The sequence below is a fragment of the Saccostrea echinata genome, unplaced genomic scaffold (genome assembly GCF_033153115.1).
Source record: "Saccostrea echinata isolate AGI-Se365-2 ecotype Australia unplaced genomic scaffold, CSIRO_AGI_Sech_v1 ptg000010l, whole genome shotgun sequence".
Classification (NCBI taxonomy): Eukaryota; Metazoa; Mollusca; class Bivalvia; order Ostreida; family Ostreidae; genus Saccostrea; species Saccostrea echinata.
Genome location: NW_026889759.1, coordinates 2460932 through 2486270, shown reverse-complemented (window position 1 = coordinate 2486270; position 25339 = coordinate 2460932). Strand labels below are relative to the sequence as shown.

The 25339-nt window shown below is 32.8% G+C and overlaps 1 protein-coding gene across 3 annotated transcripts; it reads left to right on the top strand.

Annotated features, from left to right (window-relative positions):
* The first annotated feature begins 3710 nt into the window (after nt 1–3710).
* Nucleotides 3711–25009, top strand: LOC133184137 (prolyl 4-hydroxylase subunit alpha-1-like). Of its 3 annotated transcripts, none has more exons than XM_061319008.1 (13): nt 3711–4107; nt 11166–11320; nt 11565–11726; nt 12796–12956; nt 15678–15729; nt 15987–16189; nt 16701–16874; nt 18447–18517; nt 20126–20225; nt 20749–20802; nt 22396–22461; nt 23826–23894; nt 24205–25009. In XM_061319008.1, the coding sequence occupies exons 1-13, from the start codon at nt 3935–3937 to the stop codon at nt 24370–24372; spliced, it is 1608 nt and encodes a 535-aa protein (XP_061174992.1). In that variant the 5' UTR covers nt 3711–3934; the 3' UTR covers nt 24373–25009. The 3 variants fall into 3 exon arrangements, with proteins under 3 accessions (XP_061174992.1, XP_061174991.1, XP_061174993.1); XM_061319007.1 differs by lacking the exon at nt 12796–12956 and adding an exon at nt 14542–14702 and having other exon boundaries at nt 3712–4107; XM_061319009.1 differs by lacking the exons at nt 12796–12956; nt 22396–22461 and adding exons at nt 14542–14702; nt 21752–21814 and having other exon boundaries at nt 3712–4107.
* The last annotated feature ends 330 nt before the right edge of the window (nt 25010–25339 follow it).

Genomic DNA, 25339 nt, shown 5'->3' with positions numbered 1-25339 from the left:
GGGGGGGGGTCTTGACCTCTATGATTTTTAGTTTTATTAAATTATATAGTAAAGTAACATAAAATGGCTTTAGACAACTCTCGGAAAGTACGAAATAGGTTTAGGGTTTATGACCCCCCCCCCCCTCGCAACACACATACACACTGCCTCAATTTTTTCCTTGTTAAAATATTCGGTTGAAAATTGCTTTGTTTTGTTTTTTGAATGGTATCGACCCCCATAAATTCTTGGATCCGCCCATGGTGTTGTTGGGGTTCTTAACACTGTTTGGTGTTAAGCAGGCCAGTACTTCATTTGAAAGAAAGGGTGAACCGTAAAGAATTTTGAAAAATTGGACAGTCCTTCAAACCTGTAGGAAAAAGCCGTCTTCGCAAGGTAAGGGTTTTCAATCCGCTTCGCTCCCCCGAAAACCCTTGGCTTGCGAAGATGAAGAGACGCACGATCCATATTATAATAAAAAAAACTCAAGTGATTTTCAGGTTTGACCCAAAATCTCTGACAGATGATCCCTCATAAAATCACTGCCCCTTTGGCCAAAAAACCTTGTTATCGCTACTAAAAACCCCTCTGAAATCGTAAACCATAGAAACATAAAACTTCTCCAATGTATTAAATTAGGTAACATTCCAGTTTATTCATTGCAAAATTATTGACCCTTTATTCTTAATTTTCGTTTAATAGGCAGGTACACAACCTAGGCATACGAAAGAGAAGACTCAATAGAGATAGAAATTGCACCCTGAAAGTAAAAAAAAAAAAAAAAAAAAAGTCTTTTGCGCATACTTCTAGTTCGGGTGACCTCAGCTGCGCCATGACCTTTGGACTTTGTAGGATTGATGTTCATTCAATAGCATATTAAACATTTTTCCTTTGCAGAGTTTTTATTGATATAGTGGTTTATATTTTTATGCTTTTTTTTTCGAATCACCGCCTTGAAATGAACATTCTTTAACAATAATTTATGGCAGTTATTGCCATTCAAATTTTTTCAGCTTTCTTCGTCTAAACCTAAAATATCTAAAAGAGCGCAACCTGCAATGGGACTCGACCTTGACATTGAAAATGGATTAAGGTCAAATATCACTTACCAATAGATAGCACTGTGAATGTAGCTCTCTGGTTCGTAATTTTTTCTACAGTATATAGTTTATAGTCCAAAATGATGAATTACTTTACTAGTGGTAAAGTTGTAATAAACTTAAATTCAATGATAAAACTTACTTACTTACTTATCCTCTTCGTCCCCTATGGGACATAAGGCTTCAACAAGCTGTCGCCATCTTCTTCTGTTCTTCGCAACATGCTGTGCCTGTCCCCACGAGTAGCCCATTTCCTCTAGCTCTGATGTTATGGTTCTTCTCCACGTTGTTCGTGGTCTACCTCGTTTCCTCTTTCCAGGTGGTGTCCAGTGTAGGGGCTGTTTTAGGTATTCTGCTCTGGGGCATTCTCATCACATGTCCCAGTCATCTCAATCTTCTTTTCTTGATAATGATAAATGATAAAACAAAGCCTTGAAAAAGAAAGTGACAAGTGGAAATCTTCCTGAAAAAAAAAATCAGTCTAAAGAATTTCTTGGATTCAACAAGTTAAAAACAAGAAAATCTTTTAAGGAATATTCAGTTTATTAATAAGTAGGATTTTGAGATTAAATGCAAATTCCTCAGGACCATTCTATCCATTTCTCGCATCAATTCTCTTTTACATCTTCTGAAGAAATGTCATTTATAAATTCACAGAAGTCCCCGTCTGCGTTCATGTTTCTGATTTGTCAGTCAAGATCACAAGTTCCTAAATAACATAACTATATAAGTATTAAGTATAATTCTTTTATTCGCGAAAGTTACGCGTTATAACGTGAAAGTTGCGCGTTTATTCGGGAAAGTTTCGCGTTAAAACGCGAAAAATATTTATTTTAAATTAGCTCAATGCATGGGCTCTCTGTACACCCCCCCCCCCCCAATAAAATATAACCCCCCCCCCAAATAAAATATAACCCACAACGAATACCGCAACAATTAAATCTATATTGAATTGGTTCTCGTTCTGCATGAATACAAGTCAAGGAGACAAATAATACTGTGAAAAACACATAAAACACATAAACACATAATATGTGAAGCGTATGTATTATGACGTATTCCTTCTAAGCCTCCACAATGACAATGGCGTGACGTCACAAAGGATTTTTAAAACGTCACAATTATCACTATACACAAAGTTGTTAGGCTAAAGAAAACGGCGATCTTAAAATTTTTATGACATGTCGATGATGGATTACAAAAAAGTGTTGGAATTCAGTGACAACGGTGTAAGTTTAGTTATTTGTAATTTTTAAATATTTAAATACATATTTTATTTCATGGTCGAACAATTGTTCGTGAGTTCCATTATTTTTTAAAAAGGATTTTCCAACGTTTCGGCATGGGCATCAGTGAAGAGACATAATTTGTCGAAATGCGCATCTGGTGCATCAAAATTAGTACTGTATATGATTTACATTATGACCCCTGGGTTGAGGCCTCTGCTGGCATCGGACTATTTAGTCCCCGAGGGTCTCTACAGCCCAGTGGCCAATTACTTCGGTACTAGCTTGAAAATACGGATATATATTTAATTGCTGAGGTAAAATGTAGAAATTTATTTCAAAATTAAGAGTTATCTTCCTCAGGCATAGCTCTGATCCTTCGTATTTGGCTCCAGTCTTTGGCACCTTTTTAAGCTCTTCAAAGTTTTTAAAAAAATATATTTTGGATTTCCAACGTTTCGGCATGAGTATCACTGAAGAGACAAAATTTGTCGAAATGCGCACCTGGTGGATCAAGATTGGTACTGTATATGATTTACATTAGTAATTGTTATGTTCTATTTTAGGAAACACAACCCCGAAGGAAGCAATTTCGTTTTGTTTTTTTGGGGGGGGGGTTTCTTTGAGGGGGGGGCACAACCAAAAATTTTCAGTTTGGTGGCACTACCAGGCAAAATTCCATGACAAGCATAAAAGGGGGTCATCAGACGTTATTACTGAGGGAACACAAGCATAAAGTAGCTTTGTTTTCTATATATCGGCAAAATTATGGGGGCACACGCCCCACACCTCCGTTCCCCTGGTTCCCATGGCAATGAGACAAGTGCAGATATTGAACTGTTTGTAGAACAGGAGTGTTTTTTTTGTTTTGTTTTTTTTTTGTTTTTTGTTTTTGTTTTGTTTTGTTTTTTGTTTTTCGTTTTTTTTTGCTTTATAATTAACGTTTGTAGAACAGGAGTGTTTTTTTTTGTTTTGTTTTTTTTTTTTGTTTTTTGTTTTTGTTTTGTTTTGTTTTTTGTTTTTTGTTTTTTTTTTGCTTTATAATTAACGTTTCCTAACAGTAGGAATTGTGTCCTATTGAAGCAAGTTTGATAATTTTTGAAATATTTTAAGAGAAAGTCTGAGAAACAATCTCTTGATTTACAGAAGTAATCTTCCCCCCCCCCCCCCCCTTTGACTTGTTTCATATCACCTCATTTTACTCATTGAGTGAAATGAGGTGATATGAAACAAAAAAACTGTGAATTTTCATGGACTTGATTATAATCTTTTTTTTTTTTGATCATAATCATTTTGCTCATGTAAACACAAATGTAGTTACTTGCGCAGCAAACATTCAATTTCTTCAGTTTGCGATTTCGCAACTTTAAACAGAACAATCCTGTCCTCCCACCAATACATAGACGCGTCCAATTCGTAAAAAAATGTAACCCGATAAGGCAGGCTCTGTTTATATGCACATGCTTCATCTCATTCAACATTTCCGTTAGATTAATTCGTTGTACACGTAGATTTTTTTGAGAATAAGAGTTAAATTGTGACTGTCAGAGAATTCCAGAAGGTTACCTGTCACTGACACCGTGCGATCAGCTGTTCAGAAAGAATTTCCTCTGCTTTGCAGTTGAAGTCATGAAACTTTTAGCATCTTTGCTGGTGACCGCTTGCGTGGCAGCGTTTGCGTGTGCCGAATTGTTTTCTTCCATGGCACATCTTGAGAGTGCCTTGTTTGCAGAAAGGGACATTGCTGTTGCCATTCAAGATTACATTCATGAAGAAGAAAAAAGACTTGCAAAACTCAAAAGGTATGTGTTTACAAGAAAAGATTCTTTCATTTTTTGAAAATTGCAGTCAGAAGTCTTAATGTCTGTATATATCTAGAACTTTCGATTCCACAAACACACACACACTTATATAAGCTGAATATCATATCAGAATTATCTAAATAATAGATCCTGAAATGTTATTCTATTTCATCAAATATGAAATAGCTTCTACCCCCTTTCTCTTCTCTCTCATAGACATGATGTTTGTATTGATGTAACTTATCAGTACCTTTATACTATACGCATGATAGGTCTCTGACTTGACTGATTGTAATTTTCAGTATCAATGTAATATGCATTTGCTATATTTTTATACTTTTTACAATGAATTCAATTTTGGATCACTTTGACCACAACACTGTGTAGAGCCTTTCCTAGAAAAAAAAAGAGAGAAAATTACATTAAGCATGTGTTGACATAGATATAAATCCTGTTTTTATTACAAGTTTATATAAAAAGTTATGTATGGCTTATCCTTGACCACTGATTGAATAGGAAGTTATATACATGTAGATCAAAGAAGAAATGACACAGCTGTATTATTCATTTATTGTCAGATAACAGGAAATTATGGTCACTTATCAGTGTGGACATTCAGGCCATAGACAATTTAGGGATATACAAGTCTTATTGATAGAAGCCTTATTTGTTTCTATAAAATATTGTAATAAATTAATCATCTTTAAAGGCAATATTCATTTTGAATAGGTGATATTACCCTTTTGAATAGGTCATTTGACTTATTCAACTAGGTCATATCACTTATACAATTTGAATAGGTGATATCACTTGAGGTATAACAATTAATACAGTGATACACCAATCATATTGATTGCAATTAGGGCTCATGCTATGCATATTGTACTGTCAGGTACTGTAGAAGCACAAATTTCGTGGGGATAAAATTTCGTTGATTTGTCATCTAAAATTTTAATTTCTTTGTTTTGAATGTAACCCTATTCAATAAATAGTCATAAAAATATTTTGTGAGATTTAATTTCATTGATAATTGTTAATAATGAAATAAACAAAATTTAATCCCCAACAAATATTTCTGCTTTTACATATATATGTATTGCCATACAGTACAAGTTATTTTTCATGGACTATCTTCATAGTCTTACTTGGGAAATCTACATAATTATGATCTAACAAATTTTAACGTCCCTAAGTAGCAGGAAACAAGGTAGATCAAAAAAGAATCCAATGTAGAGACTATATGAATCCACCTGTAATTAATTTGGTAAATAATGCAGAGATACTCATTTTATATTTCTTTATTATGGAAGTAAGCAACACAGTTTAATATATGCAAAGATATCAATGTATTCAATCAGTAATCATTGTTGACAGCTGTATCATGATATTTGCTATATCACATGACCATATCATGATATTATGTATTGTATTGCTACAGGTAGCTTGCGATACTCAGGCCTAGATCACTCATCTGAGTTGGTGATTTCACCTTTTCAATGAGTTGATATCAATAAATAGCATTAATTACTAGAAGTGGTATGGTTCACCGCTGTATCGATTCATTAATTTCGTCAGTTTGATACGTACATTAAAAAATCTCTATTTTCAGTTTGGTTGGTTTTTTTTTTTCTAGGGATTGCTATTCCATCATGTTTGGTGTTCATTAAAACATGCTGAACAGCATGATGTAATTTTAAAAACATGATTCTTGGAAGAACAATAGTTGTGGAATAATCATCAAACAGTCAATTAATTCTAGTTAATTTCTTCTATATAATTTGCATTGTAAATTAAGTTACTGCTTTCAGTGAAACAAGACATAAAACAACTTTTGAATCTGTCTCCTTCAATCAAAATGTAATGTATCGAAAATAACCATACTGTGACAGAATTATATAAAACATACATAATTTGAAGAGGGCGTATTGTTACACACCTAATTAATTACAAAAAAATTACCTCATATAAAGTAAACTATTGTGTTTCTACAAATTTTACTGAAAGAGAAAATAGCAGTTAATTAACCTGTTAGTGGTTTAATTATTAGTTTATTGTATCTATCAAAATACAACTTTGTAATTCAATAATAGCTATTTTAAGTATGTTTGAAACTGTAAAAGCAAACTGTTATTTCAGTAATAATTTAAATTTGTCAATTTAAGGCCAATTCACCTCTTTCTAAATACCCGAACTATGAGAAAATGGATAAAAATGTGCATGACTAGTAGAGATAAAGGATAAATTGATGACAAGTAGTACGTGCCAAATCAACTTTCAGAAATTTAAGTTGTCCATTTGAATGTTTGAAAACATTGCCTATGCTGTCTTTGGAAAGAAAAACAAATATGAATGTCATGAAATTCTAACTGTGATTGCTTCCCTTTTTTGGAATAAGTCAATAATCGTTCATCGTCTCAAGCCACGGTCCGGAGACCGCGCGGGTATGTTAAGGAGGCATACAAATTGTTTCTCGGGAAATTTGGACTTTTTTAAGAAAATTAAGTTTGATAATTTATCAAAGTTGCCGATAAAACATAAACTAATATTAACTATTGCATAAAGACAACAGTGTGTCTGAGGCCAAGAAGTGCACCACCACAATGTCATCACGTGACTGCTATTAATAGCAAAATATTCCTTGATAAAATAGTTAACAGAACAACAATACCCCGGGGTTTGATAATTTCTTTGAGTAAATAATATAGTTGAAAAACATCTCTTATGCCTAAAAAAAGTGCTGCTAGAATCCCACTGTCCGGTCGAGAAAATAATTATTCCACATATTCGCACGGAACCTTACCCTATGTTTTGCATTTTATACATATAACCCGAGATATTTCTTCAAACCAAGTTTACCTCACGATTCTAGCAGCACTTTTTAAGTATTATAGAACGCAAGCTTTCAATATGTACAAATATTATGTTTTGAAGTATCCAGCTTAGTATTGTTCTTTTGCATTATTTTTGTCACGAATGACACAGGAAAGGCCGACCGTGATACGTAAATAGCTGACTGCCTTCAATAGAAGATATAATGGATGAAAATGAATTAGCATACCTGTTTCACAAACATTAACTTCACATGAATCACACACACTAATCACGGTATTTGCTTCAAAACCCCCTTTTACGTATCTTTTTATATACCGTCTTAGTCAAATTCTCGCTACACAACATGATCAATTCTCAAGTTACTTGTTGAACAGATATGACGTCATCGGTCAGAGTTTTTAATTCAAGTGACAGATACAGCATAACAAAATAAAAACATTTTATTTTTGTTAATATTTGCAAGGTTCTATTCATTTTCAGGAGTTAAATTATATCTCTAAATAACAATATTTAGAAAACTTGTGATCTAAAATTGATGTCATGTAGCCTACTATGACGTCATATTGTATCACTGATTAACTCAAGTCAGATTATCTTAGTGCTTCCTTAACACACCTGTGTGCATATAGCTCTCTCTTACCCATGGCTGCTTGATCACAGAAAGTGTCGTAATCCAGAATATTTATGCCTCAATGTTGTGACGTCATGTTCAACCAATGACAATATTTGTTTCCATCGCAATTGAAATCAACAACTGACATCAACAGTATACAAGAAATGTTTTGTATACTGCAATTGGGTATTGTAAGGTCGCGTCAAAGTTAATCATCTGACTATGCTTTACTTGCATTGGTCAATATTTAAATGAGCTGCGAAATATTCTCTTCTCATTCAACCACGGCAAGAATGGGAGAGGATCGTACATTTTGGCCGTGGTTTGTGACGGTGATAATTGTTGTAAGTGTCTATTTTTTGTGGGAAACAGTATTATTCATATATGCTTATATATAGTCATGTTTGTGAGTGGTAGAGACAAATATGTCATTATTGCAGCATTTAACTCTTTATTCTTCCTGTCATAAAAATATAATCCTACAGTTTACACTATAAATACATTTGAATATACAGATATTTTAAAGCTAGGATAAAGTTTGAATCTAGAATTTTTTGACTTAAGTAATAAATATAGATCAAGTAAATTGATGACCTAGCATATGATTTCAGATTAATTCAAACTATTCTAGGACGAGTAATTTTACACTATTACCCTGGGTATCAAAATTGCAGTATTTTTCATATCAGAATTGCCCAATTTTCTATCATTTCTTTTATCATACATATATACAATATATATGTTACATGTACAGGTAAAGAGAACACTTCACTTTTTGTATTTAGATGTAGAATTTATTTCATAAGAGGGAAAGGATTTTTTTGAGTGCAAAGCACAAGTAGGAAAGGATTTTTTGAGTGGATAGCACAAGTAGGAAAGGATTTTTTTGAGTGCAAAGCACAAGTAGGAAAGAATTTTTTGAGTGCATAGCACAAGAAGGAGGAGATTTTTTTGAGTGTAAAGCACAAGTTGGAAAAGATTTTTTGAGTGCAAAGCACAAGTAGGAAAGGATTTTTTTTTGAGTACAAAGCACAAGAAAGGAAGGATTTTTTTGGGTGCAAAGCACAAGTAGAAAAGGATTTTTTGAGTGAAAATATATTTTCAAAAAAATCCTAACAAGTCAATATTAAAGTACCATGTCTTATTCTGAACAAATCTTTAAATTTATATCATTTTCTTAAGTTTTCTTCTTGCTCCTTTAAGCTATCTCTTTATTAAAGTTCAAAACAATAACTTTTTATTTTCACACTGTAAAAATAACATCTTATTTTGAAAATGTGAAAAAAATAACACATGTGAAAAATAAAATCAGTTTAATTCAACTGTACAAATAAATCACCGTATTTTTCTGTTGAAAATGTAATGAATATATATATTTATATCTATATCACATTTTTGATAGTCAGTTTTAGTACATGTCCATTGTAGTACATTTACCAGTTTGTTTTAAATTCTTTATTCTTTTTTAATGTATTTGATATTGATATCATGGTTGAACGTGCTTCATTGCAATGACTAAGATTTCTTTCTCATAATAGTTGTAAATTTAACAGGCAGACAGGATATTAATTAATATGCTAAAATCAATTTCCCTTCTTGGCATTCCTTGCTGTGTAGTAAATCCATCCATCATTGTCTTGTAATTGAATGTCATTTTGCAGAAATGGATTTTCAAATTTTTCGGTCAGAAAAAATTTTGTGACAAAAAATTGGTAGGTTATTTATTAGATTAGTTTATTTTTTCCTAAGTTAAAAATTATAAATTCATGAAAATTTTCTCAAGATAGCTTTTTTTTTGTTTGAAAATCTGAACTCATTATAGATTTAACTGAACATTTTGAAGAAAAATAGTCCCATTATGAAATTGGACATGACTCAGAGAAGACAAAATCACATATTTTTGTATATAGCTAGTTTAGACTGCAGCCACCAATACCCTTTTGTGTACTTTAAATCACTTTTTATTCATGAGTACTATATTTTTGCTTAAATATGCAAGATTGTCTGCTTGCGAAAATTTCATTCTCGGGTATAATAGTATAACAACCAGAATTTGCGAAAAATTTCTATTGCTTATAAATACAATACTACACTCTCTCGAAACTAATGTGTCATGAAAATGTGATGATTTAGAGTAATACTTTTCATATGTTGAAAAAATGCGCCACTTGATAAGGAGACCAAATTTTTGATAAATAAACATGAATGACTGAGTTATTTTAGCAAGCATAATATTATGACTATTTACACAAAGCGTATAGTAAGTTATAGGCATTTCCTTTGTACTAAGTGATCTGAAGGGTTTTGAGTGATTCAAATATATGTCTCCTAAAGTTTTGAAATTTTAGGTAAAGTTGAACTACGTGAATTCATTCATGTATCGGTTATAGTTATATGAGAAGATGTTGAACCTCTTCTCTTCATTTCTTCCAAAAATGGATGATAATGTCACATTTACCATGGCTAGAGATATTCTTCATGATTGTAGTATAGCTGGCTTAGTTGCCATGTAGGGATAAATATTTAATGATAGGTACAAAATTAAAGATTACTTTGTTCCAACATGGTGACAGAATCCTTTACTAAGATAATCCCCAGTAGACACTAGCTACAAAAGAATTGTGTAGGATCCTCATAGGTTCTTTTTTTTTTCTTTTTTTTTTTTTTTTATAAAAATAAAGCTTTGAAGAAACTTTTCTTTGGTACAAAACCACACTGTCAACTCAGTGCAGTAATATTTGAGCTTGTAAACTCTTTAGTTCATTTACATTCATGTACATGTATATTAATTTTAATTACATGTACTTGTGTATGTTTACTTTTAAAAGATATCGTCTAAGTTTATAATTATACTTATCATCTGTCTAAGTTACACATAGTAGACAATGTTCAAGAAGTATTCTTGCAAAGTCAGATTTTAAAATAGATTATCAGATTGAATCAGCAGCATACAATCAATTAAATAATCAATAATTCGAACTTTCATTAAAAGTAACACGATTGTAAATCACTTTTGATTCACAAGAACTGTATTTTTGCATAATTACGCTAGACCATCCCCCATGAACATTGATGATTCTATAGTATGTCTTAAAAAACTAGTGATTTATTGCATATACTCAGGGCTACCAGAGCAATATATGACATGAATAAGATTTTTTGTAACTTGTACTGGTGGTATATTTAATATAACTCAGAAACATGAAAAATATGGTAAAACACGCTTGTAGTGAAATGCCGAAATGAGTAATTTTGATTCATGATTAATTCGTTATACATTTTAAAACCATGGGGATTGAAAATCACTTTGCTTAAAGCATGAATTCACTGTAAGTGTGTTCACTATAACCGTGCTAAAACTGTATTTATTTTCTAGAGGTTAAATAAGATTACAATACATTTTAAAACCATGGGGATTGAAAATCACTTTGCTTTAAGCATGAATTCACTATAAGCGTGTGTCACTATAACTGTGCTTTACTGTATGTATTTGCTAGAGGTACATGTACGTATATAGTTTCCAGTATTATGGTCTGTATTGCCCAAAGTAGAAGCATATAACTACAATATTGGCAATTGTTTGACATATTGTTCTTTGTAAATTGGCTTTCAGAGTTGCTGAAGATTTTGCTGAGCACAGTGAAAAGGCCTTAGCCAGTGATAAGAACCTCCTAGCCAATCCAATCAATGCTTACTTGTACATGAAGCGATTCACCTTAGACTGGGACAGAGAGGTGGCCCCCAACTTTCAGAGTGATCCTGAAAGTGGTAAATTAAAAAGTGCAATACATGATGAATAATAAAGTATTTCATTTTCAACTCATATGATCAGTTTTGGACATCCCAATATTGATGTTTAGTATAAAAGATCAAGATTTTCAGTTGAAACCACAATAATTGTTAGCTAGAAAAATGAACTTATGAAAGAAGGTGCCAAGGTACACGTAAATATTTTTTGGTCATATTAATGAAACAATTACTAAAGGTTTCAACACTTTTATCTCATCTGCAGATGTACACAAAAGAATAGAAGAGCTGAAAGGATATCTGCCCAAGTACGAGGATCTGAAAGGGGCGGTGACAGCGTTGCTACGGTTACAGGACACATACCAGCTGGACACCAACAATCTGGCCCAGGGTCGTATCCACTCTATGGTGTCTAGTTCTATGTCAGGTTAGTCCAAAGACACTCCTCAACCCATTTTCTAATTCAAGAACAAATTTTTAAAAAAGTGAAAAAAAATCATTTGTTTATTTTAAATATGAAATACTCTTTTAGCATGTAATTCTAATATCCTTGAGATGAACTCAGAGCTACAATTTACAAATATGGTACATCCATGCATTCAAAAGTATGTAGCATTTACATGTATTTTGATTAAAAGGAATGTTTATTAATAAAACTAAAAATGAAATAATTTGCTAGTATTTTTGAGAACAGACTGTGAAGTCTTTTCTATACCAGAAGAATATTGCAGGTCATTTTTATGCACTGCCAAGTTTAAATGATCTTGATAAAAAAAAGTCTTGTCTTTTAGTGCTCTCTGCTATGCATGATGGCCTCTCTAAAGAAGTTTGAATGCATATAGTATTTGTGTCAGCAAACGGACTAGAAGTTAAAAGAATTGCATGCTTTAAAACATTAATCAGTTAACCATCAGTAGGCCTATACCTTTGAAGAATGCAAATATTGCCACAGGATTTAAATTGGACCATTGGGTTCATGTCTAACAGCATTCTCAGACAATCTTTTTTTTGTTCTGAAAGGAACACACTTTTCAAATGTGTCATTTGTTGTCACATTCATCAGCAATATCACCTTCAGATAAAAAGTTGAAAGGAAAATTTTGTCGGTACATTGTAATTACGTATTTTGCTACAGGTTTTTCAAAGGGAAAAAAGTTTTAGTTTTAAAAGTCCAAATAAATGTGGAGAACAAACCTACAGTTGATTGTTTTCAGAAATGCCAATTTAAAGAGAGCCTTTCATCAGTTACTTACACATGTAAAGTACAATCGAGGTGTAGATAAAATCTGCAACTTATTTTTGGCTAAAGAATTTTCAATATGACACAAAATTTTGTTCCCATCCCCCTCCCCCATATCGTAGATGTTATAACATAATTGCAAAACGATAACTTCTGACATAGTGTTCTTGCAATGAGACTAACCACATTACTGTCATTTATAATAGCTATGATCTGTTTGGAATTTGCATGCTGCATGTTAATGATGTCATTTCAGCCTCAGATTGCTTTGAAATTGGAAAGCTGACCTATAATGATGAAGATTTTTATCATACAACCATGTGGATGGAAAAAGCCCTCGCTCTGGTGGCCATAGAGAAAAATCGCACTGTTCAACGGGTTGATATCCTGGACTACTTAGCTTTTTCTCTTTATAAAGTAAGTATGGACTCCTTGGGTTTAGTGTTTTAGGCTTTCTGATGTAAAATATAACCACTCATTCAGAATGGAATCTTGTAGTATGTTTTCCTGTTACCTAGGAAACAATAAAGTTATCGTTAAGTAATTGAGAGAAAAGTATTGAATGAGACAATTTCAGTTGTACCAGATACCAACTTTAGGGCACTTGGAATCAGCTGTGACTTAGTAAACTTGAGTTGCCTTTCTTTGTCCAAAATGAAGTGTGACGTATCTAGAGTTCCCCCTCCCCCCCCCCCCCCCCCCTTTCGCCCGAATAAAAAATAAAGAGAAAAAAATCCTAGCTTCTGCGTCAGTTAGTAGATATAAACTTTTCAATTTTCTCTGTTATGAGAGCAGACATTTTTATTATTATACCCCTCACTTTAATGGCAGGGGGTGTATAGTGATGGGGGTGTCCATCCATCCATCTGTCCATTATTCTTTGGGGTACCCATCTCTTATCCGCAACTCCTCTTATACCACTGAATAAAATTTAATGAGACTTTCACAGAATCTTTGTCACATAGTGCCATTGTGACCTCCTATTTTACTTTTTGATTGGACACATATTTCAGGTTTCCAATAGTAAAACATAGACACTGCCATTCTTTCTATAATATTGAGGGGTACCCATCTCATATCGGCAATTCCTCCTATACCACTGAATAAAATTTAATTATACTTTCACAGAATCTTTATTACATAGTGCCATTATGCACCTCCTATTTTACTTTTTGATCGGACACTTATTTCAGGTCTCCCATAGCAAAACGTGGACTTTGCCAATTTTAATCATATGGGAGGTGGGGGGGGGGGGGGTATCATTTTGTGAGCTCAGTGCTCACAGTACCTCTAGTTTATTATCAAAATCTATTGTAATAAATTCACAACTTTATGAGAAATCATGCAGACAGACAGACAAACATATGAAAGCATAATCTCTTTCCAGCTCAGTTGCTAAGGTAAAAATCTTGGTAAATCACAAGGAGAGATTCTCAGAATATGTCACTTATGTAAAGAAACATAGGAAAAAATAGGCTTTATAAAATATTTATCAGTTACACATCATTTCTGAACATCCAGCATCCATTTCTCTGGCTTCTGGATTTGAAAGACAACATCATAGCTTTTAGTATGTCATGTCACAAAAAGCATTTCTTTGTTGTTGCACAGTTCAAGGCCAGGCATGGATCTACAGCCACAAATTAAAAATGCATGTTTGTTCTGCATGGTTTTCTGTAATCTTCTTTGTTTTGAAGTCTGTGTTCTGTCTTTTCTCATCAGGATCCAACTCTCAGTCCCTGTCTGGAATATTTGATCTAACAATTGGTGAATTTATGCCACTTATTCTTGTACCACCATATTCTATACAAAAAAAATGCATTGAGTGCATTTAGCTATGGCCTTGATTTGCTAATGATAGATTTGCATGGCAAACTGAAAAATGGCAAGGTTGCCCTAACAGCAAACTGATCAACCAAGCATGAGGAATAACAATCCAAAAATCCAGGCTTTTTTTACCATGACTGTCTCAAAACTAGTGAACCAGTCACTCTGCTTACAGCCAATGACTGCTTTGAGATTGGACGACAAGCTTATCAGAATGAAGACTTCTATCACACTGCCCTCTGGATGAAGGCATCTTTGGACAAAGAGGAGGAGGAGAAAAATAAGACTGTACCGAGGAGCTTGGTGCTCGACTATTTGTCGTATGCTGCTTTAATGGTATGGTGTAGCCTAATGATATGAGGGGAATTTGTAAATCCTTTGTCAAATCCCGATACTGTGACTGGTGTATACTAAGGGCAAAAACAAGCGTTACTGTGTATAAGGACACTGTGCTTAAGTCAGATTAAAACCAGGCTGCTCAAAGTCTTCTGGAGATCAGCAGAAGAAACCTAACATAATCCATCTCAGAGTCTCTCTGTATTTCATTTATTAAAATGAATGATTTCAACAAACCGTGTTGCCATGATTACTAAAAATAGAAATTTCTGTGAAATTCTTTCAAAATGCCACTCTTCCTACTGTTTTGGTCCAATTTCAATATATGACTTAGTATACAAGTAGGGTACTCCAAGGTACATATTTCTGTTTATTGGGAGCACTGTTGCAATGGCACCTGATCCCACCTCTGATGTTTTTTAGAGGTCCGTGTTTGCTCTGCTCCTGATTTGTATTGTTTCAATGGACTTCTGAGCTTGATTACTGTCCATTATCTTCATATTTCATTACTAAAAATAGGGTAATGATGGAATTTGTTGAAAATGTTACTCTTCCATTGTTTTTGGTCTGAATTTAATAAAATTTGGTACAAAGTAAGTTAAATCAAGCATCAATTCTTATTTATTGTTGTAGCCATGCTTCTAAGTTTCAAGCCCAGGTGCTGCTTTATTGTTTCTTATTATAAGTACAAACCAATAAAGCTACAGTCTCATCAGAGACTTGGGGTTTTTAGGGTTACATACCTTATCATACCCTTGTGTGGGTTTACCTTTCTTTCTTTCCAAGATCTGTGTCACAGTTGTAATCAAAAGTTGTAGAACTTTGTTATGTATAAATTAAATATATAGATATTTCCAACAAATTGTGAAGGCATAAGGTATAAATTTATTTAAATTTAGGCTTTAGACATAGCCATTGCTGCATATTAGTTCTCTCATAATGATAATTTTTCATTTTTAAATGTCCCCCTTTCAGCAAGGTGATATAGAGAGGGCTCTGGTGTTGACCAATGAACTTCTGACACTGTGTAAGTATCAGTCTATTAATTTAGATACATGTGATATAATTTTTTAAAAAATGGAATTAATAGCCAATATCATACAAGCTATTTCATTTTCAGTAGTGGCTATAAGCATTTTCATTTCGGATCGGTATATACATGTAACATCTTTACTAGAAATTTGGTATTTTTATGTGCATATTCATATACTACTGTTGTAAGTTGTATACATGTTGTAATGAATCAAAATTGCTTGCTGGTAGTTTGTTCTTGCCATTTTGTAGTACCTCATCATACAAGAGCACAGAATAATCGCAGATATTACGAAAAGTTATTGGAGGAACAGCAGAGAAAACGACGAGGAGATGATGGAGGGGCTCAGGAAACAGATGAACCCAACGAATACACAGTACGACCCCTGGACGAATATCGAAAAGGCGAGGAGTTTCAGACATATGAGAGCCTTTGCAGGGGAGAAGACACACATGTAATGTCATATAGTTTTGAAGAAATGATAATTCTTTTTTAGTTCACAGTGTTCAGAATAAAAATGGAATTAAAGTTGTTGTAATGAAGTGTAGGGGTAAAAATACTCAAGTATATTATGTACATGTAATATATTGAAGGAGAACTGAATGCTAATTGATATATTTATGAATTTAAATTCATTACAAAAGCACCTGTATTTGAAAAAATGTATAAAAGCACTTTGAAAATAAGATATTGAAATGTTTAAATTAATTGTCTTCAAAAAAAATATTCTTGACTTTTTGAATTAATTGTAGAAATTTGTATGCTCTTTTGATGCTAATTTTTTGCAAAATTGACTGCATTTCTATGACTATTCTATCCTGTGAATTTTTTCAGTCATATCATACAGAGATTACAAGATATCTGAATTATTTATACACTGTGATTGCAGTGAATTTTATATAGATTTTTAGATGAATGCATGATATCACACATTTAAACAAACAGTTGATTTTTATTTTTTTCAGGATTATAAACTGAAGCACAAATTGAAGTGTCGATACGTAAACAAGAACAACCCCCTCCTGCTCTTACAGCCGGCTAAGGAGGAAGACATATACCTGGATCCCTGGATTGTTGTCTACCATGACGTGGTGTCAGATTATGAAATCGAGACTATAAAAAAACTGGCCACTCCAAGAGTAAGTTGAACAAGCTGTCATGAAAGAAAATTTGCTTTATTGTTTGGAGATTTTCAAAATGAATACTTTGTACTGTCAGAAATGATTTAGGCATTTTATTTATTTTCACTCATTTTTGCCCTCCTCCTCTTCCTCAATAAGTCAAAAATGGAACTTGAAATCAAATAAAGTGTATGTAATTCATTAGCTGTAACATTTTTTTTGAAAATTAGATGAAATATGGACTGCTTAATTTTGTTTACAAAAGTCATTTTCAATACAATATGAAAAGTGTTATATACCTGAAACTCTCTTGTGGTAGTTAGAAAGAGCAGGTGTATTTGGGGCAGCATCAACAAATTATCGAATTTGCAAAAGGTAAGGTGTCTGACAAACAGAGAGTACCCTATCTGTTGTATTCAAGTACATGACTCGTTGAACTATCAACTGCACAATGTTTCCCAAAATGTCTCCAACTGAATTGAAATAGAAGATTGATTTCCCATCAAGCATTTTTTGAAAGTACACTCTGCACAGTTGCGTAGTTATTTTGGTATAAAAGTAAAATTTGGCATATTTATGGTTCATCAAATTTCTGTCACAATTTAGCATTAGATGATTTTATTTGCTTTTTATGGTGCTATAAATTACATGAGTTGTGGATGTATAATTAGATAATGCACATGATCACAAAATGAAAATTTGTATGCACACCTGTAGTGATTCATAGAACCATAAAAGGCAAAAAATACTGAGTAATCACTTCCTACTTATATTTACATTATATTTACACTATATCTGACATGTCTGACAAGTATAAATTGTTAATTTTTGTTAGGTTTTGGTTATTACTACCGGCACCTAGCCCATACATCACACAGAGGCATCAGCTGTTTATTGGTTTTAAACAGGTTGTGCAAGAGCTGTTTGATTTATTTAAGGATCATTGTCTATTTTCTGCATAAACCAACATAGGAGCACACAATAATTAATATTTGTGAGGAAGCTGCTAAGGAGGATCTTGTACTCCAATAGCAGTGTCAACCCACCCCCCCCCAAAAAAATATTCATAACCTATAATGCCTTGATATAAGGAATGTCTTCTAGTCACATTATAATCATTTCAACCTTTGGTACATTTGTATTAAGAAAAGTTTGGAAAGAAAGTTGTGAATGGATATTTACTGTCTGTTTCAATTTTTAAAGTTGGAGACATTTTGATTTGAAGCAGTTCTTATTTTACAATCTCTTATCCCTGAAAAATGTCATTATATACATGTACACTTTTTACATTTCCTACTTGGTGCTTGTTCATAGAGAAAATGTCACACTGTACCAAGAAAAATCATATTGTATATCATTTTTTTTGTAGTCTGTTGTCATTAGCTTTCTTTAGAGAGTGTCTAATTTGCTAAAAAGAAAAAAAATCTTTAATGAAGCCCATGTGTTTTTTTGTCATGCCATGTCTAAATTTCCATCAGATGTTATAGATTACAGTGTCACATTTTCACACTACTAGGAAGAACTTATGTATGACAACAGTTAATTTTCTTTGTGTATTTTTTTCTACAATCTATTCTTTTTCAAATCTAGTTAGGTAGGGCTACTGTCCATAATGCAAGAACTGGTAAACTAGAAACAGCTGAATACAGAGTTAGTAAAAGGTACGGTAACTTGTGTGTGTTTGTTTACATGTCATTTGTTCTTGTCTGTTAAAGTGTGACTCGGGAATAAGTGCAGAATGATATCATTGTGCAATAAAGCAGGGATAAAATGCATTTCTTTGGACAATTACTTGCTTTATCTAGGCATAATGATCCATTATTTCTAGATACTTCCTGTCAAATGAGCTACTCTTTGTATGCAAAAAAAATATAACACTGTAGTATCTTTGAATGAGGGATTGTTTGTTTGTTTATTTGTTTATTTTATGCCCCCTAAGTGGAGATTTGGGGTCTAGAGTTTTTGATCTGTCTATCTGTCTGTTTATTGAAAATTTTTAAAGGACTATTGAAAAACTTTAACCTTAATGCTTGGTGCTTATTTATTTCACATGTGTATTCCTTGTGGCAAGACCTTTCTTTGGGTACCAACATATTTGATCTTGACCTTTGAGTAAAACCTACATTGTACTTTTGACAGATTTTAATCTTGGCCATAACTTCTGAACTCTTGGGTCTAAGGCCTTCATATTCCTTGTGACAAGGCCTTTCTTTGCTTACCAATTTTTTTGATTTCATGACCTTGACCTTGGTGTTTGACCTACTTTTGGAAAAAAAATTATCTTTAGTCTTAACTTCTGAACGGTTGGTGCTAGGGCTTTTATATTTCATGTAAGTATATCTTGTGACAAGACCTTTCTTTGAATACCAACATTTTTTAACTCATGACCATGGCTTTGGGGGTTGACCTACTTTTGAAAGACTTTAACTGTGGCCATGAACTGCCATGGGGGAGGGGGGGGGGGATTGGTGTTTTACAAACAAACATTAGTTTTTGTTGTTGTTGTTGTTTTTTTGTTTTGTTGTTGTTGGGTTTTTTTTTTAAAGTAAAATTAAGAGCCAGTCTGTTCTTCAGTAAATTCTTGTTGTATTTTGTATCCATATTTATCTTCACAATATAGTTTCAATCATTTTGTAAAATTGGCATAAAGTTCATTGTACATGCATGCAAAATATATTAATACTAAGTATATACATAGTAATCAAACTTAATGTTATGACTTTGTTAAACTCAATTGTTATAATTCAAATTTCTTTTCAAGAAAATATTTTTAAACTTCTTGGAAAGCTCAGATGAAATTTGAAAAATTCCTTGGAATGCAATTTGTTGCTCTTGAGTACCAAAGTTTTTTATGACCTCGCATGAAAATGCAGGAGCCGTATAGAAATCACTTTGTCTTTCTGCTTATCTATTGTCAGTCAACACTTTTTTATGCAAGTACTCAAACAGTTTTCAATGAAATTTTTTTCAGATGTTATACATAAGCACTTTACTATAAAATCAAGACACTTAAAGATTTTAGGGTCATATCATGTTGTCTGTCTGTATGTATGTATGTATGTTTGAATGTACATGTTTATCTTTGACTCTTTTGTTGTAACACGATAACTCAGTTTTTTACATTGTACTAAGAACTTTTGACAGCCCTTAGTGGGGCCCTCTCTGACCGTGTCAGTTAATTTGTGTGTTTTCCATTTGACTGAAAAAGAAAGCATTTATGAAGTGACATTTTTTAGCCACCAGTATTGATGTAATCACATTGATTTCAGTGCATGGTTAAAAGATGACGATGACCCAGTTATACATAATGTCAACAATAGGATAGCAGCCATTACAGGCCTGAGTATGAAAACTGCTGAAGATTTACAGGTGAGCTATAGGTGATTTGGGCATGTGATTTCTATTTGTCATGACTTCTATATTTTAGATGAGATTACAGAGGATAATGTAGGTGTTTTTATATACACTTATTCAAAATTTAGCTCAAATGTACAGGTAGGTCATCACAAATTTGGCACAGAGAATATTAAATTAAAATGCAGAATTATTTATAGTGAAAGTGAATTAGAACACAAGATAGTAGCACTTTAGTACCTAAATATTATTAGATTCACAAAGATGCTTAGTCCAACTTGTGAAATCTGAAGGGGGAGGGAGGTTTTTACATTGCATTGAGAAGTTCTCAATAAAGTTCTGAGCAAGGAACCATGTGAAGGGTAAAAGTGGAGATTTGGAATGTAGATCAGACTTAGAAAACCTTGGATCACAAGCATGTAGGCATTCTGCAAGTCGCCTTCCTTCGGAAAAAAAGTAATTGTTAATCTTCAGGATATCAAGATTGAATATATTTCAATTTAAATCTAAAATAAATCTTTTATTTGTGTAATTACAGATAGCTAATTATGGACTTGGAGGGCAATATGAACCACATTTTGATTTTGCAAGGGTAAGTGTTTTTCAAATCTCACTTTTAATTATAAACTTGAAAATCAGAGGAATCTGTAAATTCTATCAAAGGTTCCAAAGAATGCTCAAGAGAGATATGTTTACAAGCGGTTTACAATTTAAGTGGAAATAGTAAAACATAAAATTGTAAAATATTCCAGTAATTACTTTCAGCGGAGACAAATGTTCGGAATTAAAAAAAGAAACAGAATGAAAAGAATTAAAGGGCTGCACAAAAAAAATTAACAGAACCTTTGTGTATAGTCAAAGTGATTCTGAAACTTGGAAATACCTTGTGTCCCTCATAGTAATACTGTCTACAGAGTTATTTTTGCCCCGTGTTATTTTCACCCTTTCACACTTGCAAACAATTTTGGCCCATTTTTAATTTGCCCAGTCAGAGTTCTGTTTAAGAAATTTTACTGTGTTCTTTGAATTCCCCCCGTGTTAAATTTGCCCACCTGAGATTAGGGCGAAAGGGGCAAAAATAAAACAGGGGTAAAAATTTCCCTGCATACAATATGTCCACACTTGAGATCATTTGATAAGTAAGTGACCACAACTTTTTGAAAGCACTTCTGAAGATTTGTTACTAAATATAGTTCACTTCACTTGAACGTGCCCTCATTGTACACCTGTATTAGAATTACAGCGAGAATCAACAGAAATTGTAATACAACACGTAGTACATAAAGCTTATTCTCTGTGCAGTGTGGCTGGTTTAAAGTGTGTTGAACTTCTTTGTTCAAGTATGTTTTATATTTGTTAGAATATGCCAAGGTGTTTCGTTATCCATGAAATGCTTTTGCTCTTTAAAAATCTGTTCCAAAGTGTTACTGTTTTAACTTTCTTCCAAAAAAAATCAAATTAACAAAGGGACAAGGAAAAATGAAGTGATTTCTTTTGCATGATAGTAGATTCTTTTAGTATTGTATTAACTCACATTACAGCGGACAGACCAGTCAGAATTTTACATTCAAAGTGGCAACCGAATTGCAACTTTTCTTATCTATGTAAGTTTATGATAGTCAATGTTTACGTTGCTTTCTATTTCTAACATTTAAATTTGAAAAGGAACTGAAATTTGAAGTTGGAAAATAATAATTCAGTCTTGGGAAAAAGCAATTCTGATAAACATATAAAAAGGAGAAAAATCTTTATAGTACATGTATCATAATTATCATAATTTCTAGATGAGACTGATATTTTGTGGCAAGTAAATTTTTTAAAGTTTGGATGCATATTATCCAAAATATCTACCAACCTAGTCCTTGTTGCACCCAGAGGCACGTAGGGCAAGTACTAGGGATTTCAATTATCTCCTGTTATTATCCAAAATAAGCCATCAATATTTCAGTTCTTTTTCATTCTGATACAGATGCATAAAATGTCCAGACTGCTCAGCCTTGGAGAACACAGCATTGCATGCGCAGCAGCAAATACTAGGGTTAGGCATAGGGTCTGTTTGGCTTTTTAAAATTTCAAATCAAGCTTTTTTTTAACCCAAGTCCCTGCTGGTCTGTAGGTTTGCATACTAACTCAGTGGTAACCTTGTTATGAGTTTTTTGTATGATTTGGTAATATTTGTGTTCAGAAAGAAGAAACCAATGCTTTCCGTGACCTAGGATCTGGTAACAGAATAGCCACTTGGCTAACATATGTAAGTAATTCAAGATTTAATAAAATTCAGCTACCAGTAATTAATGCAGTATGGAATAGAGCTTAATAGGTGGCTTTTCAGATACGTATTTTTGAAGGTTTCTACTTATCTTGGGTCTTTATTATGTTAAAGGTATCCAACAACTATTTTCAGTGATTTTACAAGTTAAATTATCTGATAAGTATACATGTAGTGTCCCGTTTTATAAACCTACCTCAAATACCTCTAAAGAAACAAAACATTACAACAAATTAATTAGCTACTCCAAGAAAGAAAAAGATTTTTTGCTACATATTTTTAGGTACCCGGTATGCCCCCACAATGAAATGGTCTGAGTTTTGTTTTGTTTTGGTTTGTTTTGATGTACAGTAAAACATGTCATAGCAAACATGGTTATAATGAATTTACACTTACAGCAAAGTGATTTTCATTCCCCATAGTTTCTAAATGCATTATAATCTCATCCAATTGGTTATAATGAATTATGTTTAAATTGTTGGTCCTTTGCACTTGGCTATAAGCATGTTTTACAGTATGTCACTGAAAAAATGGGGGTAGAAAAATTTAAACACTTGGTTCTTTGAGCTGAAAATCTTTGAGAGTCTTGCACAGGTGATAAGGTAGCATTGGGATACAGCTGCACTGTAACTTGAAACTCCAGGTGCTGGGTTAATGTATCATTTTCAATTTCTTGTCCATATTTCTCTTAAAATGTATCTCAAAATTTATGGCACAACATATGTAAATGCCTTCTTGATATTATACAAAGCATTATCACTTTATCTCCTTTTATGAAATTTGTACCTCAATATGTAATATTTTTTTATGTATATATATTGGCTAGTAGAGGACCAGAAGAACATATGCTCATGAAATATCCATGTTGTTCATATTATCTGAAATAAATGCCATGGTACATGACAGGGAGGGTGGGGAAAAAAATTAAAATTGCTATATCCTTGGTTATGTAAACATGTATTAACTATAGAAAAAAATATGTAGATATGTCCATGTCCAATTTGCAGACAGATAATTTGAGCATGCAGTATTCTAATGAAATAATGATATATATATACATGTATGTATTATACTGCACTTTATTGGAAATATGAGGAATATAGTATGACATTATGCTGTCTGCACATTTTCTAAATGAAGATGCTTTGAGAAAAGTCTGAATGTGAGATTTTGAAATGATTAATGATAATATCAGAGATTTCAGAGAATAATTTTGTCAAGTACCTGTGTTAAGAAAGAAATAACTTTAAATTGGTCAGTAAAAATTGTGGAATTTCTTTCTGCTTCTGTTGTGATTTTTGACATGTAGTACATGTACTGATTAAACGTAAACTCTTTCTGTCCAGATGAGTGATGTAGATGCTGGAGGAGCCACAGTTTTTCCATACATTGGGGTCAAGTTATTCCCTAAAAAGGTAATATTTTTATTTTTATTCCATGCACATGTATCTACATAAGGGGAGGGGGTTTAATTTTTGCATGTTTTTGGTGAATTTTACAAATCATACACTCCAGAAGTATTGTTATGATACCACATAAAATGAAATGTAATTTTTTTTTCACAAATTACATGTATCAGGTATCCTTTTGTTTTATAAATAGTTCAAGCTGTGCTTAAATTTATTTTTCAGTATCTGACTAAGGGAATCTTTTTTTGATATTCTGTAATTTTTAAAAAATGAGTTTTTAAGTAAACATATTTATAATTCAAATGACTTTTAACAGGGAGCTGCAGCATTCTGGTACAATTTGTACCGAAATGGAGATGGAATTTATGACACACGGCATGCAGCTTGTCCAGTCTTGGTCGGTCAAAAGTGGGTCTCAAATAAATGGATTCATGAACGAAGTCAAGAGTTTAAAAGACCCTGTAGTCTCAACATGGATGAATAGCTTTGTTTAGCTTATCACAAAACGGTTTCAAAGAACCATGGCTTTCAGAGACATTGTATTTTTAGTGAGTACATCTTCAATCAATGTTTTGGTCTTCCATGCTCCTAATACATGTATAATGGAGTTTTCCGTAAATGTGCCATGTGAACAACTGACAATCATCTGCAATGCTGAAGTGATGACTACACAAAACTGCTCTTCTGCAGAGAATTCAATTTGGCTGTTAAAATTTCCTGAAAAAAAAAAACAAAAAAATTAAATTGACTGCATAGTTACTTCACTGAATAAATGAATATACGCACATCACCATTATGCAGATAGTGTTAAATTCTTGCCCAATCTACAGTTCTTGTGTAAATTGCTTTTATTCTGTGATACAATTGTGTTTGGTTAAGATGTTGAGAGGGGATGTCTCAGAAGTGTTTATTTTCATGTGATGAGAGAAAAGTATGCATGAAATGTGAAAAAGTGAATGAAAGTTCAGGTAAAATGCTTGTGGTATGAATAAATATAATGTGTGATATGAGAGTCATGTAATAGTTGCATTATAAAAAAAAAAAAACACAATGATCACTTATAATTACTGCCCCATATATTTTTCCACCAATTGTGAGTTTTTGAGGGGTTTTTTTTTGGGGGGAGGGGGGGGAGGGAGGGAATTTCTGTGGGGTTTATAGAAAAAAAAAAAATTTCTGGAGATGACCTTATTATGTCGGTGTATTTATCCATTTTAAATGAGCTGGAAATATGATATACATATATTTACAATTTTGAAATCCATTTTTGACAATGTACCAGTGCTGTAATTGATTACGGTAGCTTTTTGCAAAAGTACATTTTTGCTAGATTTTACATGCCATTTCAATCATACATGTATATGCATAATATTTATAAAGTAGGTGTTTCAATCTCTGCTGACTGGATTGTACCTCAAAAATTGTTTTACATTGTAATGTCATTTTATAAG

Bases quoted from the DNA above. Each gene is read 5' to 3' on its own strand.
- LOC133184137 (XM_061319008.1), top strand. From the start codon at position 3,935: ATGAAACTTTTAGCATCTTTGCTGGTGACCGCTTGCGTGGCAGCGTTT. The intron at 12,957-15,677 runs GTAAGTATGGAC...TCCCCCTTTCAG, and splicing joins TAGCTTTTTCTCTTTATAAA to CAAGGTGATATAGAGAGGGC. The intron at 20,803-22,395 runs GTAAGTGTTTTT...ATTTGTGTTCAG, and splicing joins CACATTTTGATTTTGCAAGG to AAAGAAGAAACCAATGCTTT.